Source organism: Raphanus sativus, unplaced genomic scaffold (assembly GCF_000801105.2).
Source record: "Raphanus sativus cultivar WK10039 unplaced genomic scaffold, ASM80110v3 Scaffold2019, whole genome shotgun sequence".
Lineage (NCBI taxonomy): Eukaryota > Viridiplantae > Streptophyta > Magnoliopsida > Brassicales > Brassicaceae > Raphanus > Raphanus sativus.
In genome coordinates, this window is record NW_026617328.1 from 1 (window position 1) to 17867 (window position 17867).

Below are 17867 nucleotides of genomic sequence, written 5' to 3' on the forward strand. Positions count from 1 at the left end.
GTCTTCTCCATGGGTAAACAATAAAGGATACTGCAGTGCAAGATAGGAAGCATGAATCTCGTTTATCCTCTGAAGCTTCCCTGATTTTCTCTGAAGAACAATATCTCTGATATTCATATCTAGATTAAAATCACCAGGAATGAGTGCAGCAACTTCAGAAGCCGTGGGAGTATTATAAGTTCTTCCATCCGACAAGCGATCACTCACAATTCGCATATGAAAAGCATCATTAGGATCTGTCCGAAACCTATCTTTAGCTGATCTGAACTGCTTCACATAAGGATTAACTTCATTTAACATCTTCATCAATATGTCAATAACTTCGTCCTTGAGACTATCTTTCTTCTTAGTCACAAACTTTGTTTTTCCTTTGCTGTAAGAAATTAAACCATAGATATAAGAAATAAAAAAAATATCTAAACTGTTATCTAAAAAGATGAAATTCCGAAAAGTTTAATGATCAAGTATACTGGGAGATGGTGGTTTTAAATTACCTCAAACAGTTCACCCTGTTTTCCACCTCATGTTCAGTGTCAACTATATATAGTTGACCAAACTTGGCTTCATTTCCTTCATTTGGTTGTAGGCTTCCCATAAGATGATAATTCTCTCCTTGAAGCACCAACATAGAAGGTCCCTTTCCCTTTTGAACAGATCTATCAACTTTCCCCCCAAGGGAAGTAAAGGAAAAAGACATGTTATAAGCCCTCATATTCTTTTGGAAATGCTTGCTTAATTTGTCATCTCCTTCCATTAGTTTTTTCAGCACCAGGGGTGGTTCTTTTAGGAATGGTAACTTCACTTGACCTTGCATACAACACAGTGAAAATGTAGGAGTCACAGTATTTCTTCGTCTGTTCAACCTTTCCCCATACCACATGATAGCTCCACAGTGCTCGCATGAGTAATCAGGATCGCCCTCATCCAGATATTCTGCTAAGGTGCAACATATAATGACATGTATAAACCATTTGCTAGTTAGAAAAGCTCTTAACATGAAAATAATTTAAAAATTGTTTCTTGAAAAGTACCTTCTTCTTTTGGTTTAGTTACAACCTTAGTTGACCTCTCTTTACGCTTTTTCGTGCGTTCCAAAATGGATTTCATACAAAATGGTGGTGGAGCATACGGATCAGTGTCTGGTCTAGCATGAACCTCTATATTGTCTGCTTCAGTTTCAGAATCTGAACTTTCTTGAGAACTACAATCGAAATCAAGCTCACCTTCAAGATCGGACATACCTAAAACACAGTAATGAAATATTAACTTAAGCAGTAAAGGTGTGTGAACTTATGTATTTTCTTTACACGTAGAGATTAGTACCTCCAATAAAATCATCGGCAAGCAGTTGATCATCCTTTTCAATATCACGATCTATGGATGTCTGTGTTTCTTCGTTTCCATTAGATATAAAATGTGAAATATTGGTTATATCATTCAAGACAGAACATGGAGGCTTTCTTCTTCTCTTTGAATTCTGGATTAGAGGTGTTGTAACTCGTGCATCTGGGCTAAATCCAACTACTTAATAGTTTAGGCAATTATTAGTAAATAAACATGTACATATAGTGTTTATGTAAGTCTTAAGTATAGTTTAACTTACAGTTCGTATTAGTCAAACAACTCCTTTCAATTGTTGAACTCGTTGGTTGGTTTTGGGTCAAATCCACACCTTTTTGGGGTATCACAGAATAAAATAACCATTTTAGAACTACCTAGAGAGATAGGTAACTAATGTAGAAAGGTTTATATAAAAAATATACTTACCAAACAGACGGATTGATGGTGTGCGGGGTGAAGCCAAATCATTGCTCTGTGGAGTATTTAATGGATGAAAGGTTGATGAAGATGGTGAGGATCCGATATTCTGATAAACCCTACTAAAAACATCTGTCAATGGCACATTAGAAACAGAGCAATCACGAAGTGGTATAGCTTGGTTCTGTAAGGCTGCACGACTTATTCCTCTAGCAGAACTACTACTTGGAGGAAGATTTTCATCTCCACTGCCACGGAGCCCCCCTCTTTTCCTTTTCATTATAAGCGGGTAGATGTGGCGCTAGGTTTTTTAGATAGCAGTGTTTGTTTAACGTGATGTTTGTGATTGCGAGTCGGTTGGTGTAGGGAATAAAAATGGCATTATTAGGGTTAATGTCGTTTATAAAAATATATTTATTAACCTTTGAGTTTTATCAGTTGATAAGATTAAAGGACATAATATAGATTATAAGTTAATATATCATAATCTCTGGAAAATATGCATTTTGGATGTGTAATATTTTTAACTTTTATGCAGGAGAAACGCTGTAATAGGGTGTTGCAATATTGAATAGCGATCAATTGGGCCATTAACGATATTCAAAAATATAAGGTAACCAATCCGCATCCTATAGGAATGTATTTCATTGTATGAGTTGTTTGGTCTGTTAACTTAGTTGATGTGGGTATGCTAAGTTGATTGGTTAGCTAAGTTAGTTGATGAGATTTTGGATAGAAAACAATAGAGAATGTAGTTGATTAATGGGAAAAAACCAATAACAAAGAACCCTTTAGCTAGAAAATAAAGGATTAAATAAAGTAAACTGCAAAATAAAATATCCGAAAAGAAAAAAACCAAACATTATTCAAAAAACAACTGCAGAAATTAAAAAAAACACTAAAACCAAAAAACATAGGTAGTACTTCCGCTTGTCTCTCACTCATCGATCTTGACTTTTTCAGTCTTGACATTGGAAGTGCACAACTTCTTTGAAGTAGATGTTATGTCCACCAATTCTGAATCATTTTCTTTTCTTTTTGAGTATGGAGTTAGACAATCTTCTGATGCTGCATGACTGTCTCCATCCTGCAACATCACCTATTGCATAGAAATAACAAACAATTATGCAACAAACTTATGTAACATCACACTGTATATTTAATGTTTTCACAAACACGTACCACACCAGAAGACAAAGTCGATGAAGATCCTTCTATAAGGGCTATTGGCTCTGATTCAGTTTCAATTTTCTGAACAATATCTCCAGACCACACCTTAGAAACCTTATAGATCTCGGCTCCGGAATCTGAGGGACAGAGTCCAAAACAGAAAGATTTTCCAACCAAATCCAATATTGGTTGAGGCAAATTTTCAGGATCTTCAATCTGAAAAGCATAATAAATTAATTTTATATATGAAAATCAAAGATTTTTATTTTATAAATGTATACACATAAACTTACCTCATCATAAGAACCATCCCACAACTCCTTAGCTTCAAAACCGATGATCATTTTGGCGATAGAGCCAAGCAACACCAGTTTACAGTTTCCGGAGTCATCATCAACAATCAAATGTAGTTTGAATCTGCGATAATAATTCACGGTTAGGACAATATATAATTATCTTATTGATAAATAAAGAAGTAGTTAAAATCTTACTTTGGAATAACATTAGAAACGTTAGCACGACACCCAGAACAATGGAACGTAGGTTTATTAACCTTCACAGAGGGAGACCTTCTGATTCTAGTAGCAATTTTACCACATGCCTTACATCCAAAATAGTACCATGACCAATCGGTATCAATCCTTTCCACCGAACATATGATCTTTACGTTCTCGAGCTACAATTAGTGGTATCGATTAGGATACATGAAAATTAATATGTGATAAAATCTTATTTTAAAAACAAACCTCAGCAGTTTCCTGTAACTCAGAAATTGGGATGATGCCAACATCATCCCAATCATCAGCATGATTAATCAGGGCTATTTCCGCATCCTGATTTTCATTCCCACCAACAGGAAGCACCTGATTTCTGAGCCTGTGCACAGATTTTTAAATTGTAAATATTAATAAAGTGAAACAAAAATGACTAAGTAAAAATAAATATGAGAATTATTTTACTTCTCTTTGAAATCCATTGCCTCAGCCATAGTTGGATTGAGATACATTACCGATGCATCAAATGCATTTGTTATTTGAACTTCACCTATATATATACATATATTGATTGTTAGCATCTTTGGAAAGTAGCATTATATTTGGTATTAAATAAACTATAAAATTTTCATACCTCCAAATTCACCGATCTTAGCAAACCTTATCACACAAACAATGTCTTCACCAACATGTTTTTCAACATGATGCTCCATTTGCTCAGCATAACGGCCCCACAGACAACATGCCAAACTGTTACCACTGTTTTACACACATAAAAAGATAACAGATCAAATTGAAGGCAATATAAATTGAGATGTGGCCTATTATAAAGCGTAAACATAAATACCTGTTGTCTCTTAGGCGAAACAAAATCCTTTTCCTATCCTCATTGTGGACTGGGATGATCTGAACTTCACCAATATTAATAGCTTGGCCTATTATGTCTGTGAAAATATTGAATTCATCACGTTTGACTAAAAATATAGTATACGAATAATATAAAATAGAGCATAGTTAAAATTATATACCGACAAGACATTTAACATCAGCACTTCCATTCAATATATCTTCGTAGCTTATTAGAGATAAAAAGCTGCTATCGTCCGTAAGAGTCGAGTCTGCAAAAACAGTAGCGTTTGTGATATTCATCTTATAGGCCAGTTTTGTTGGTTTGTATTTGCCACCAGTTCCAGATATCTTCATGTTCTGCATAACACGCCATTTTCCAAGAGTAAGGTTTCGTTGAACTCGCTTCATATGAGTTCTCTTGCACGAGCACTGAATCTTAGCACCCTAATAACAAAAACGATTGTATAAGAAATAAACAGGGTTTTATTAAAAAAAGTTATAATCAAAATACGCAGACTATAGAACTAACTGTTTCATCTGCTAACACCATCTCTAATGTTTCTTCAGCGTAAGGTGGGTTTTGTATCCATGAGTGAATCAATTTCACTTGAACACGCCACGCATCCTTAAATGGTTTAAGTTCGCTGACTGCATCAAACCTATTTTTCGCAGACATGTTTTTTGTGAGAGGGTTTGCAAAAGAATGTGTAGATGTGTATGGTTAAGTTGAAGTCGGGTAGAATATATAGTAGAGGGTGTAAACCCTAGGGGAGAAAAAATAACTTTGCCTAATTTGCAAGGCAAATATTAACGATAATTAATGAATAGAATATACCGTTGATTTGTTTTTATCGTTGCAAGTAATATGATGCCATAATCAATGAATATAATATTTTGTATCTTCTTTGTTATCATTAATATCCAAAAATATAGGAGTGAGTAAGATTTCGTGTGTGTTAGTTTGTATTGTGTGCGCCATAATATATTTCTTTTAGGATTGAGTAAGATATCGTTGGTGTTAGTTTCAATTGTGTGCGATTATATATTCTATTTTCCTTAAATAATTGGTGTTAAAAATTTGAAATAGGAAACGATAAGATATTGTGCTTCTTATGCAAGTATAGGCGTAAATGTCGTAAGATGGTAGATTCTCTGGTTGGTTAAGAATTTTTACTATTATTAGTTATGGAAATTATTATTCTTATGCAAGTATAGGCGTAAATGTCGTAAGATGGTAGATTTTCTGGTTGGTTAAGAATTTTTACTATTATTAGTTATGGAAATTATAACCACTCGATTCATCTTTATAATAGTAAACCAATTCTTTATAGTTCTGATGAGCTGATCTTTAATCCTAATCCTATGAATTTTCATACATTTTACATTATGCATATAGATGAATGTCTCTTGACTTTTGATCTCAAACTATAAAAATCGATGGTAACTAATATTGTGGTTGTTTAATATGGCAGGCGTAATGTTATTGGTAAAGGAAAACATGGCATAGTTGGAAGATGAAGTACATTGATCATTTAATTATTAGTTTCCTTCATTGTAGTTTGTTAGCGTTAGTTTAGGAAAGTGTTAAAACGTGGAAAAGACATGAATTTTTTACGCAAGACATTATTAATTCTCAGTGGCATTTGCTTGTAAATAATAGGGAAAACTAAGGGCATTTCCATATGTGTACTTCTATTTTAATAAAGTAGAAGTTTATTTTCATTTAGTAATATACAAACTAAATATTCTAATTCTTTTCTTTTTGGTAAACAACAGTAAGAAAAAAAAGAAGGTAGCGTGTAAGGAAAATTAAAAAAGAAAACTCCGCAATTTCCTTATTACAAACGCACATGAGCTTGTAATGTAAAAAAAAACCTTCCCCTTATCATCTGTATATATACAGACATATCTTCTTCTTCTTCTTGCAATCGAAAAGCCTTCGTCTTTCTATCTCTCTCTAGAGCGCGTCCCTGCGCGTCGTCAGTATGTTCTTATTGACGCCATTGAAATTGAATTAAAATCCGATTGAACTTAAAAACACACACAGATATTCAAAAAAAAAAATCGAGCCTTTCCTCAGATCTTGACGAGATTCCGCATCTGGGTCTTTTTTTTTAATCTAATCTGATTGGTGGGTTTTCGTTATCATCTCGTTTTTTGATTCTCTGATCTGAGATTTGATTGTAAATCCGTTTCCTTTTTCTGATCAAACTCGAGCGGATTGGATTCTCTTTTGTTTTGTCTTTCTTTAATCAGTTAGATGAAGATCTGTTGTTTCCTTGATTGATTCAGAAGTGTTCGATTTAATGCAAAACCTGTTTTGGATTCATGTTTTGTGTTCGGTCTGAAAGTTTGGTCTTTTCTGTGTTGCTGCAGAGCAAAAATGCAATCCGACAGCGGAAAGCTTTTCGTGGGAGGGATATCGTGGGACACCAACGAGGAACGTCTCAAGGAGTATTTCAGCAGCTTCGGTGAAGTGATCGAAGCTGTGATCTTGAAAGACCGGACCACGGGCCGCGCACGTGGCTTCGGCTTCGTAGTCTTTGCTGATCCAGCTGTTGCAGAGATTGTTATAACCGAAAAACATAGTATCGATGGTAGATTGGTAATGCCTCCTTCATCTGTGATGTGATTCTGTACAATGTAACTTGTTTTCAACCTTCCCATTAACCATCAGAGAGTTAGTTTTTAACTTCGTTGATCTTTTTGGCAGGTGGAAGCGAAGAAAGCTGTGCCTAGAGATGACCAGAACACAGTTAGAAGCAACAGCAGTAGCATCCAAGGATCACCAGGCGGTCCAGGAGCTCGAACAAGGAAGATATTCGTCGGAGGGTTACCTTCTTCCGTCACAGAAGGCGAATTCAAGACCTATTTTGAGCAGTTCGGGACACCTACCGACGTGGTCGTTATGTACGACCACAACACGCAGAGGCCTAGAGGTTTCGGATTCATAACTTATGATTCCGAGGAGGCCGTTGACAGAGTATTGCTCAAGACGTTCCATGAGCTTAACGGTAAAATGGTGGAGGTTAAACGAGCTGTTCCGAAGGAGTTGTCTCCTAGTCCAGCTCGTAGTAGTCCTCTCGGTGCTGGTTACAGCAGCTATGGGGTTAATAGGGTTAATAACCTCTTGAATGGATATGCTCAAGGGTTTAGTCCCGGTTCGGTTGGAGGATATGGGCTTAGGATGGATGGTCGGTTTAGTCCGGTTGGTGCTGGGAGAAGCGGGGTTGCGAATTTCGGGTCTGGTTATGGGATGAATGTGAACTTTGAGCAGGGGTTGCCCACAGGGTTCAATGGAGGTGCAGGTTTTAATGGAAATGTAGACTATGGGAGAGGAATGATGAGCCCTTACTATATTGGTAACACGAACCGGTTTGGTCCTGGGGGTGGTTATGAAGGAGGCAATGGAGGAGGAGGAGGAGGAGGAAACTCGTCTTTCTTCAGTTCCGTTACACGGAACCTATGGGGAAACAATGGTGGTCTGAACTATAACAACAACAATGGTGCAAACTCAAACTCCAATACATACATGGGAGGAACAGCAAGTGGGAACAACGCGCTAAGCGGTCCATTTGGTAACTGGGGTGCTGCTCCTGGAGGAGGAGGAGGAGGAAACAATGGTGTTGGTAACGAGAATTTGAAGTTTGGTTATGGAGGAAACGGTGAATCTGGTTTTGGGTTGGGAACAAGAAACATTGGGCCTAGCAAGGCAGCACCGTCGTCTTCATTCTCTTCTGCCTCGGGGACTAACAACACAGGTTATGATGGAGCAGGACTTGCGGAGTTTTATGGGAATGGTGCAGTGTATAGTGATCCCACTTGGAGATCATCAGCTCCTGAGACGGAAGGGCCTGGTTCTTTTAGCTATGGGATTGGAGGAGGAGGAGGAGGAGGTCCTTCTTCGGATCTTTCAGCTAGAAGTTCATCTCCAGGTTATGTTGGCAGTTACAGTGTGAACAAGAGGCAACCAAACAGAGGTAATCTGAGTTCATAGTAATCTTTTGCTCTAATAACACATTGATTACATGCTTAAAGAATGCCATTAGGTAGCTGATAAGTAGAGGAATAGGGTATGAATGTGTAGTTCCCTAATAGAAAGCCTAGATAGGGTTCCAAATCACACTATCTAGGCTAGATTTTAAGTATCCTCTTCTTCTTTGGGAAACCATGGTAGGTTCTTGCTTGCATACATAATGTGGTAAAAGCAGTAACCAGTCTGCATGTTTATTGTTATCTAGTTCATCAGGGGTGTGTCATCGACATGAGTCAAGTTTCTTTCAGTGCCTTAGATATGTTGTGCTCATGGAGCTAGGGAAATAGCTTAGATCTTATGCATTGCTCACACCAGATTCTCTCTAGGAAGTCTAAGAAACTTATGATGACGAAACCCAATTGCATGACTTGTTTCTTATAGCTCCCTTTCTTCGCCTTTGTGTTGCAGGAATTGCTACTTAGTTTTTGTTTTTACCACGATATTGTAGGCGAGCCATCACTGTGAACGATTAGATGATATCTTCTCTCCTTGATACAAAAGCCTATGAGGACTAAACTTGACCAACACCATCAGCTAGAGGCTAGAGCTAACCAGAAAATCCCATAGATTTTCCTGTCAATGGTTTGGTTTTCTAAATTTATTGGTCCTCCTAGGCTTCTTTTCTGTTTTCTTTTTTTTTCTTTCAATGAGGGATAGTGGAAACTGTATCAGTCTCCGGCGAGGCTGTAATACATAAGAAGAGTTCAAAACAAAAACAAAAAAAATGAAGAAGAGGATGATCCTTCTTCCTGAGTTTTCTTTATTGTCATGTAATGGTTCTTCTTGGTCTTGAGGGTTGTGTCTAAGGTTTGGTGTTTTGAGGCAGATTGTACTAGAGGTTATATGTTACTTTTGTTTTGTGGTTTTTAAGTTTTTGTTTTTGTTTTTTCTGATAGTGAGAGATTATTGGAAAAAAGGATTTTAGCCATTGTAGGGCTTTGGAGAATAAGTCTGTTTGTATGTCTTATGCGAACGCAAGCAAACTCGTTTCTGTTCATGTACTCTTATCTTATAGAAACTATTGTTATGTTTCATTTGATTTCATATCTTCATTTTGCATTCTTTTTTTTAGAATATAGTCCAGTGACTGACTAACATTTATTGATTGAATCTGGAGATCCTTATTATTTGAATTATAAGAATATAACATCATCAGATTATTGTTATGAATCCTAATGATATGTAATTATGTATCCTCCACACAATTTCTTTTCTCTACGTTGATCCCAAAAAAAAAAGAAACTTGGGAGCCAAGCTACTACTGACCATCTTGAACTACTGCGGAAGCTTCACTTACACAATTGTTTATCAAAGTCTACATAGGCTTTTTAACGTGCATACACCAATGATTCAGTGACTAGAGTTCGCAATTTGCACTAACCATAGAATAAATGGCTCATTAGTTATGTAAAACCAAATTCCCTCGTTGAGGCAAAATTCTATGTGGCTTGAACCGATCGAGGCAATTGAAAGTGTTAATAGTTTTTTTGGGGTTAATAGCATACATCATAGATCATAGTTAATTTTTTGTATAGAAAATATAACAATATTGTATGGGTGGGTGTTTTAGGTTAATAGTTTTGAGCTTCTACTTATTGGCCGGGTAGTTTGGTCACGGGGCTGCTGCAAGCTTCAGGGCTCTGAGCTCCCAAGAGTTTGGGACTTACGTTTGAGCACTGGAAAGTAGCTGGACCATCCGCTCCGCTGTACTTAATATCAATGTCTCCGATCTCGACGTTCTGGCACGGATATCCCTTGCTGCACAATAGCTTCACTGCATCCTTGTTCCCTGATGTTCCTCTGACATTCTTGAAGCTTATGTTCACAAGCTTAATCGTTGATGCTTTCTTCAAATACAAAAACAAAAATAATTTCATAATCAACTGAATAATATATATTTTTATTTAATATATCAAAAATGAATTATAGAAAGATGTGTTACCTTCTTGTTGCATTGGTTCCAAGGGCAGTACTCTTGGTCGATGAGGATTGGGTTGGTAACGTTCTTGACAATGATATCCTCGAAATGAATATCGGAGGCAGTGGTAGAGCAAGCAGCAGACGGCCATGTCTTGATCCTCAGCCCGTTGTCAGTCTCTTGGAGTGTGCAGTTCACGACCCTAATGCCGCTAACATCTTGCTCTTTTCCGTACCTTCCAAGGCTTCCCACGCTGATTCCATGTCCTGGACCGCACGTGACTTTCTCCACGTGAAGGTTGCTCGTCCCATCTCCAACGGAGATGCAGTCGTCTCCGGTGGAGATGAAGGAGTTAAGGATCTTGACTCCGTCGCTTCTTCCCAAATGGATACCGTCAGTGTTGGGACTGTCTTCTGGAGCGGTGATCTTGATGTTACTCATGGTCATGTTCTTGGCTCCGAGCACGTTGATGTGGAAGTTCTTGGCGTCTATCGATGATATGTCTTTGATCTCAGCGTTCTCCACGAAATCAAACCTTATACTCTGTAAATACAATGATAAAATAACATCACTAAGTTGTTTTCTTCCACACAAAAGCCAATTAAATTCTGATATGTTGAGGTCTCAAAAACCATCAATTCTTTAATTTTTTTTTGCGTGCAAACAATCCATATATGACTTAAGAGCCTACTCACCAACTAAAACCTTGGTAATAATTTCAAAATATCAAAGAAAAATGTGGACAGAAGCATGCACATACGATGGGAAGTTTCTTGCAGTTGAAAGTCTGGTGGCAGTTATTGACTCTCCAAGCTGCGTTTCCTTCACCGTCGAAAACTCCACCTCCGTTCAACTTAAACCCATTCATGTTGCCGAAGACAACCCATTTTTCCTTTCCCTGGATCGCGTTACCGTCAGCTTTGACAGTGCCTTGAAGGGTGATCTCGACTGGAGCTTTGCATGGACCCCTCATCTCGATCTCACCAAGCTTGAACTCTCCTTTTGGGATTACCACTTTGCTCGGTGAGAGAGATTGGCATGCGGATGTGAATGCTTTCAGAAGTGCCTGCATATATCAGCAGAATGAAACTTTAACAACTTAAGCCAAAAATGTGGTTTTGGTAGATTGCTTGTAACGCAAGAAAGAAAAGAAATATATGACTAACCTGAGTAATATCAGAACCTGAAGAGGAACCAATGTTGAATACCTCGGCATTGGCTGAAAACCCCAGCAAACAGAAAATAAATATTGTAGAAACTCCAAAATACGCACCCATTGTTAAAAATATATATTTACTACTCGTATTACTATTTACTCTTAGTTATGTTGTTTTGTTTCTTAAATTTGATTTAACTCATGGTTACATTTATATAGTGGGTTCGGGAAAGAGATGTTCAGTTTAAATTTTCTCACCCACCTCTCATTTTTTAGGTTGTGTGACCCTTGTCTTTGGATTCTGCTGTCTAATTTTATATCTTGAAGGTTAAAACAAAAAAGTACCTTAACCAATAAATTGTTACTTTTATGTATATTCTAATTTTTGCTTTGTTTTATCAAGACAACTATAACTGAAAATGTCACAAAATTTGTTAGCAACTGAACTGAAAATATAAGTAAACTTTCATATAATGATATTGAGTTAATTTTAAAAACTTTCATTTTCTTCTGATTATGAACGTTTTATACACACTATGTAAAGAAGAGGAGCCGAGGTGGTCTCTCGATTCCAGGCGAAGCTTGCATAGCAAGCAGAGATAGTCCATGTGGATCCACCATGATAATAAACCGTCTCTCATGGGACATCTATCCATGATCCATCAGGAACAACCACGGACAATATAGATTGTTTTGTGACTGCCTCTTTTTCTCAAGTTACATATAGTTGTATATGTTTTAACAACTGATTAATGTACATATCCTACATTACATAGCGTTGAAGAGGCAAAATAGAGATCTTAAACTCAAAAGACTTTTTAATGAAATGATTAAGAGAGATTGTATTTGAATGTGAGCCATTTTGTTTCTTTTACACTCCACTGATAATGGCAACAAAGTTTTGCTTCACTGTATGACCCACCGTAGTTGCAACTATAACACGTTCGAAAATCAAAATTTCAAACAAACTATAATACCCATAATATGAAGCTAGCTAGAACAAAATTTTGACAAAAACTAAAGAGAAAACCCAATCCTTGAGTGTGCTTTAGAAGGAAAATTACTCATCCATATCCTCTTCACTAAGCTCAAGCTCAGCAAGCAACTCTTCAATCGGCACAGTCGGTGCACTTTCTCCATCCGTCGACATTGAAGCAGTCTCATCAGACTCTTGAATATAATCCTTGTTCTTGTACAATGATACGTTAAACCTCAGCTCAGGGTTCTCTTCAAGATCCCTCAAAAACTCTTCATATTCATTCTCCATCTTCTCTTGATCAACTCTGCCTCCTCCTCCTCTTGACTCATCCATCTCCATTGGAAGCTTCTTGGTCGTAAACGCACGTGGCTTCCCTTCCTTCCTCTCTCTCTGCTTGTCATAACATTTCTTGATAAGAATCGCTTCGGGAAGCAGCCCATGCAAACGATACTTCTCCATTTCATCGTCGTTCACATTTGCACCGTAGATATCATACCCTAAAGCTTGGTCTCCCGGTTTCAGAATATGTCCTAGATGAGTTTGGACAGTGAACAAGTTACCAAGGTCTGACTCGCGCGCAATTTCGACATAGGTTAGAGCGTACTTTTGCCCGCCAACAGGTGGAGGATGCACATAAAACACTAAGTACTTCACAAGCTGCCTGCTGGTGAGAGCAGATCGAAACCCTGATCTCCAGTACTCTCTGGCGTCCAAGAAGGCACACCTCAGGGTCCTAGGATCAAGAAGGGTGATGCTGTCGGAAACTTTCGTGCACACCACAAGCGGACCGAGGTTTCCTAACCCGCTAGCAACTTCGGAAGGCAAGAAGATAAGATCCTCACGGCAGATGGGACAGATGTTAACAGAGTAAGTGTACTTGTAGTTGTAAAAGCAGCTCTTGACATCGTGAGACACTAACTGCTTGTCCTGACGATAGTCAATGGGAACAACTTTCCCCAAAAAGTCAACAAACCTATCAGCATGACTTTTATTCCCAAAGTAGAAATCAATCCCTTGGTGAACCTGCTTGATTCTCACGGCACGAGAAGCGGCCTCGTGCCTGAGAATCAACTGTTCGAGATAAAAGAAAGACCTCCTGTGAGAAACATGCTGCCTAAGCTGAACGGAAGCAACCCACTGATCAGGGTTGGCATGGAACCTCGAGCAAGACTCGCAGAGATGGTCTCTAACGGTATACTCGACGAGATAAGACTGCTGAAGACGAGCGGCACCGTTAAGTACCTCGGCTTGAACAGTGAGCTTGAGTTTGATTCTCTTGGAGTGAGGCTCGGTCCAGACGAACTCAGCGTTCGTGAGCGTGACTTTGTTGAGATTCTTCTTGAGCCTGTTGATGCAGAAAGACAAGAGATCTTTGGATTCCCACTGAGCTTTGATCCACGTCTTGGGTGGCTGCAAGTAGCAACCACACTCAGGGCAATAGAAGATTTGGACACTCTTCTGTAAGCCTTCGGTGATGTCGACTTGGGAGCGGAGACAGTTGACACACATATTGGCTGCGTTTGGTGGCATAGGAACACCACACTTGCAACACACGACACTTCCAATGGTTTGCTGAACCTTGAACATCCCTGATGAATCTTGATCCATTATTGCTGACATCTGTAGTAGTAACATAATTTAATAACAAATCCAACAACACAACGCGAGAACGAAGAAATTAATATAGCACCAGTTTACGATGAAATCAATATAAGAATTTTTTAGATATCTAGTGCCTTTGAAATTAAGGTTAAAGTTTACGACTAGTTGCAATTAAATCCAGACCGTTCTAGGTTAACGATGGAAACATGAAGGAAGAGTGGTACGAACCCTGAGCTAGTTTGGAGACTGCTGGAAGATGAAGAGAAAGAAAAAATTAAAAAGATCAAAGGCTTTTTTTTATACTGTACCTTTTCTTATTGTTAGGGTTATGGTTAAGCCGGGGCAAAAATATCCGGAACCAAAAACTGAAACGACGGTACATATCAGAAATAACCAGACTCGATCGGTTTGACTTTGAGAATATAGTGATTTACAGTATATTTATTAATTTATTTATTTGCATTGTAAAGACATTTTATACTCTGCAGAATATTTATGAAAAATATTTATGAAACAAATAATATTTATTTACACGGTTTTCATCAAGATCGGTCGGCAAACACCGGTTGATGAAAAACATAATCACTCGTCTCTCATGAACTCAAAGAGCTCACATCTCTCCCCGCGCAGTCGACAACACTCCGGTGAAGCTCCAGACGCACTACCATGACGACTTTCTACCACCACATTCCACATTGGCTCTGTTTTATGTTTTTCCCAAACTACAGTAAGACTAGTAGTTTTATTGTTTGTTTTGTTCTTTCCCTGAAAATTAATGTTAAAAAGATGTAAAGTGTTTGTTTTATTCTTTCCTGAAAATTAGCGTTAAAAAGATGTAAAGTGTCCATTTTTTTCATATTCGAAACTTGAGATTCTGGCATGTTTTTTTATTGCCAAATATGTGAATTCCATTAAAATGGGTAGAGTTTGTAAAAGTTACAATCGGTTATGTTAACAAATATGTGATTCTGGTATGTTTGTTTTTTTTGTTTTTTGATTCTTGTATGTCAGTAAATTAGTAAATTTGTTTTCATTGTCTAAAATTTTGTATGTGTGGCCTCTTTAACGATGTCTTGTTGTTCGTTTATATTGAAGTGTCTTCTAAGAGTAATGCTATGCTCGTCAATGTTCTGCAGATGTTGATGATGTCATATTGGTGCTTAGAAATAGAATGTCTTAAGCTTGGAAGAAATTATCTTAGTCTCCTATGCCTTATTAGGAAAATGGACTATAATGTAATTGTTTCTTATATATTGGTAATATAGTTTCTCTTACTACATGGAAACATTCAGAGAGGAATAAATCAGATCCCCAAGAGGAGATTTACAGAAAAAGAACTCACTAATGCATTGCAATCTAAGTAGTTTTGCATGATTACAGAAAAACGTTGTACATGTACATTTTCATGAATTTGACTACATGTTGAACTTTAGAACCTATGGTGCAAGATACTGAGAGTAATAATAGAAATAATATATTGCATTGCTTGATCAGACTTTCTACTGTATAAGAGCTGTTAAAAGGAAGAAATGTTTGTCGTATTTTAGGAATCGGAGATGTACTACCAAACCAACCTTTTTGCTTTTTCAAAAAAAGATGTACAACCAAAGACGTACGCGAAGTATCCAGATTGACACTCATATTGTGTACACACACCATTGTCCATATTTATTTAGACCATCCACACACTCATGTTATTTAGGGGATGTTAGTAGGAGTTATATTTATAGTGACTTTGAACTTCTAAAATCTAGTGTTATTGGTTTATAGATTTTACATTCTCATTAGAATCTAGTGTTATTGGTTTGATGATTTGTAATTCTATATACAATATTTTGTTATTCAAAAAATTTAGATTTTAATGATTTGTTAAATCTATTAAAATTTGTATTATTGGAAGTTGTATTTTCACTATTTAACTCATAAAATAAGATTTTGTGAATACTACATATCTAATTTAGACTTTTAGAATCATCATATCAATTTATTTTCACAAAATTTCACAATATACAAAATTTTCTACAACTCTTTCCAAATTTAAAATAAACAAACTTTTATAAATGTTACTCCCACTAAGAGCATCCTTAACGCAGGCGCTTAGTGCGTTGTTTAGGGTTAATTTTAATTTTAAAAAAAGAAAAAAATAAGAAAAGTGAAGACAACGGCGCTTAATTAAGCCCCGTGAAACAACGACGCTTACTCGCGTGAAACTAAATCAAACTTGGTTTTGTCTTCCTCCGGGGCCGCTGCTGCGGCGTCGACATCGGAATCATCATCTTCTCCAGCGGCTGGTTCGTCACCGTCGATGACCACGTCCTAGTTCTCAGGAATCGTTAGAGGCAAATCGGGAACGGAAAAACTATCGAAAAGCGCGTCGACGGTGGGAGGAGGAGGAAGTGGAGATTACAGTGGAACAAAGGGAAGAACCAATTTCGTGGAGTTTTGTTCAAATACAGTCCCAAATCAATTCAGGTTTGCTTCCCTTTTGACATGAAGAAACATTTAATGAGAGTTTAAGTCAATGTTCAAAGCCATATGTGAGATCAAAGTTAACAGCTTGATTCTTGTTTTGTGAATTGTCATGGCTACTGGTGTATGTCTAAGTTGGATTCTGGCTATAACCAGCTTGCTCGTGTGTTGTTTTCACATGTATTACAAGGTGGCTTTTAAGACAAAGATAGTCCTTTTCTGAAAATTCAGAATTTGTTTTGGCATGAACCTGTAGATTTTTGTTTTTGAATTGTCATGGCTACGGGTGTTTCTAAGTTTGGTTTTTGGTATTAATAGCTTGTTTGTCTTTTTACACTTGCTCGGAGAGTTTAAGTCAATGTTCAGAATGTTCTTTGAAGGATGCACAAGAGATTGACCAAATCATAAGCTATCTCATGAACAAAGAGAACTCTGAAGGTGTTGTTCTGCTTGGTCATAGCACTGGCTGCCAGGTGATTTTTTTAATCCCCAAACACTCTCGGTCATGGTTCTAAAAAGAAAAGCTATGTTAGAAACTCTTTCTTCTCAAGTACTTTTGAAACAGGACATTGTGTATTATATGGGAACGATTGCTGCATGTTCCTGAGCTGTCCGAGCTATAATTTTGCAGGTGACAATTCTAGTTTCTGTGACTTGTATTTTCTCGCTCTTCTCTTAAAGCTATATCATATGTGCTATATCATATGTTTTGACTTTAATGTAGCTTCGATTATAATGTGTATTGCAATGTGTTTATGTAGGCACCGGTAAGCGATAGAGTACAAAGCAACACTCCCTGAAACACCAGCTTTGATAGACTTGGATGCAAAATTGATAAGAGAAGGCCGAGCAGAGGAGCTAATGCCTAGAGAAGCTGATCCTTGTGCCCCTATCTCTGCTTATAGGTACATATCCATTCCATTGTAACATATTTTAGAATTGTGTTTGAAAATGTTGAATACAAAGAAAACTCTAAGAAAACTTGCAATGGAAGAGAAAAAGTATCAAGTTGCTTAGATAAGTTGTTTACCCAAAAAAACTCATTATATATTATTATTATATAATTAAGCCGTGGAGGATCATCTTGCCGTGGAGGATTTGGATAAGTTGTATAATTAGATAAGTTGTAAGATTTGGTTAATTTCATCGTGGAGGATCATCTTGCCGTTTCCATATCCGTACTAGATTAGAGTGCAACCAATGTTATATCAGTAAGACTTGGTTTTATCCAAACCTTTTTGAGAATAACAAGACTCTTCTCCTCCAATATGATCCTCCACAACCGGGGTCATATCATACACCTGAACTCAAAGTAAAAAAGAACAAACCATGTATCTCTAGTGTCAATCATAATCAAAGAAGTAATCTACCAGCAAAACAATATATTCTTAAGTATCACTAGAACGATATCTCACTCACTTATAATAAACCAAAAA

At 37.3% G+C, this 17867-nt stretch overlaps 3 protein-coding genes and 1 pseudogene across 5 annotated transcripts; 2 read left to right on the plus strand and 2 right to left on the minus strand.

Annotated features, from left to right (window-relative positions):
- Positions 1–6147: 6147 nt before the first annotated feature.
- Positions 6148–9346, plus strand: LOC108837640 (heterogeneous nuclear ribonucleoprotein 1-like). 2 transcript variants are annotated; one of them, XM_018610669.2, is made up of 4 exons: positions 6148–6402; positions 6648–6876; positions 6985–8251; positions 8756–9346. In XM_018610669.2, exons 2-4 carry the CDS (start codon positions 6655–6657, stop codon positions 8770–8772), a joined length of 1506 nt encoding a protein of 501 aa, XP_018466171.1. In that variant the 5' UTR covers positions 6148–6402; positions 6648–6654; the 3' UTR covers positions 8773–9346. The 2 variants fall into 2 exon arrangements, with proteins under 2 accessions (XP_018466171.1, XP_018466172.1); XM_018610670.2 differs by having other exon boundaries at positions 6149–6402; positions 8716–9346.
- Positions 9347–9899: 553 nt separating this feature from the next.
- LOC108813262 (polygalacturonase-like) lies at positions 9900–11502 on the minus strand. The gene is made up of 5 exons (XM_056999706.1): positions 11499–11502; positions 11392–11444; positions 10986–11291; positions 10250–10768; positions 9900–10154 (listed from the first exon to the last, which is right to left on the minus strand). Exons 1-5 carry the CDS (start codon positions 11500–11502, stop codon positions 9900–9902), a joined length of 1137 nt encoding a protein of 378 aa, XP_056855686.1.
- Positions 11503–12231: 729 nt separating this feature from the next.
- On the minus strand, positions 12232–14251 carry LOC130505093 (uncharacterized). 2 transcript variants are annotated; one of them, XM_056999703.1, is made up of 2 exons: positions 14191–14251; positions 12232–13980 (listed from the first exon to the last, which is right to left on the minus strand). In XM_056999703.1, exon 2 carries the CDS (start codon positions 13978–13980, stop codon positions 12442–12444), a length of 1539 nt encoding a protein of 512 aa, XP_056855683.1. In that variant the 5' UTR covers positions 14191–14251; the 3' UTR covers positions 12232–12441. The 2 variants fall into 2 exon arrangements, with proteins under 2 accessions (XP_056855683.1, XP_056855684.1); XM_056999704.1 differs by having other exon boundaries at positions 14146–14207.
- Positions 14252–16274: 2023 nt separating this feature from the next.
- Positions 16275–17370, plus strand: LOC130505095 (UPF0613 protein PB24D3.06c-like; annotated as a pseudogene).
- The last annotated feature ends 497 nt before the right edge of the window (positions 17371–17867 follow it).

Coding starts and splice junctions, on each gene's coding strand:
- LOC130505093 (XM_056999703.1), bottom strand. CDS start 13,980: ATGTCAGCAATAATGGATCAAGATTCATCAGGGATGTTCAAGGTTCAG.
- LOC108813262 (XM_056999706.1), bottom strand. Junction 11,292..11,391: donor CAGGTTCTGATATTACTCAG/GTTAGTCATATA, acceptor TGATATATGCAG/GCACTTCTGAAAGCATTCAC. Junction 10,769..10,985: donor ACTGCAAGAAACTTCCCATC/GTATGTGCATGC, acceptor TTGTATTTACAG/AGTATAAGGTTTGATTTCGT.
- LOC108837640 (XM_018610669.2), top strand. CDS start 6,655: ATGCAATCCGACAGCGGAAAGCTTTTCGTGGGAGGGATATCGTGGGAC. Junction 6,877..6,984: donor ATAGTATCGATGGTAGATTG/GTAATGCCTCCT, acceptor TCTTTTTGGCAG/GTGGAAGCGAAGAAAGCTGT.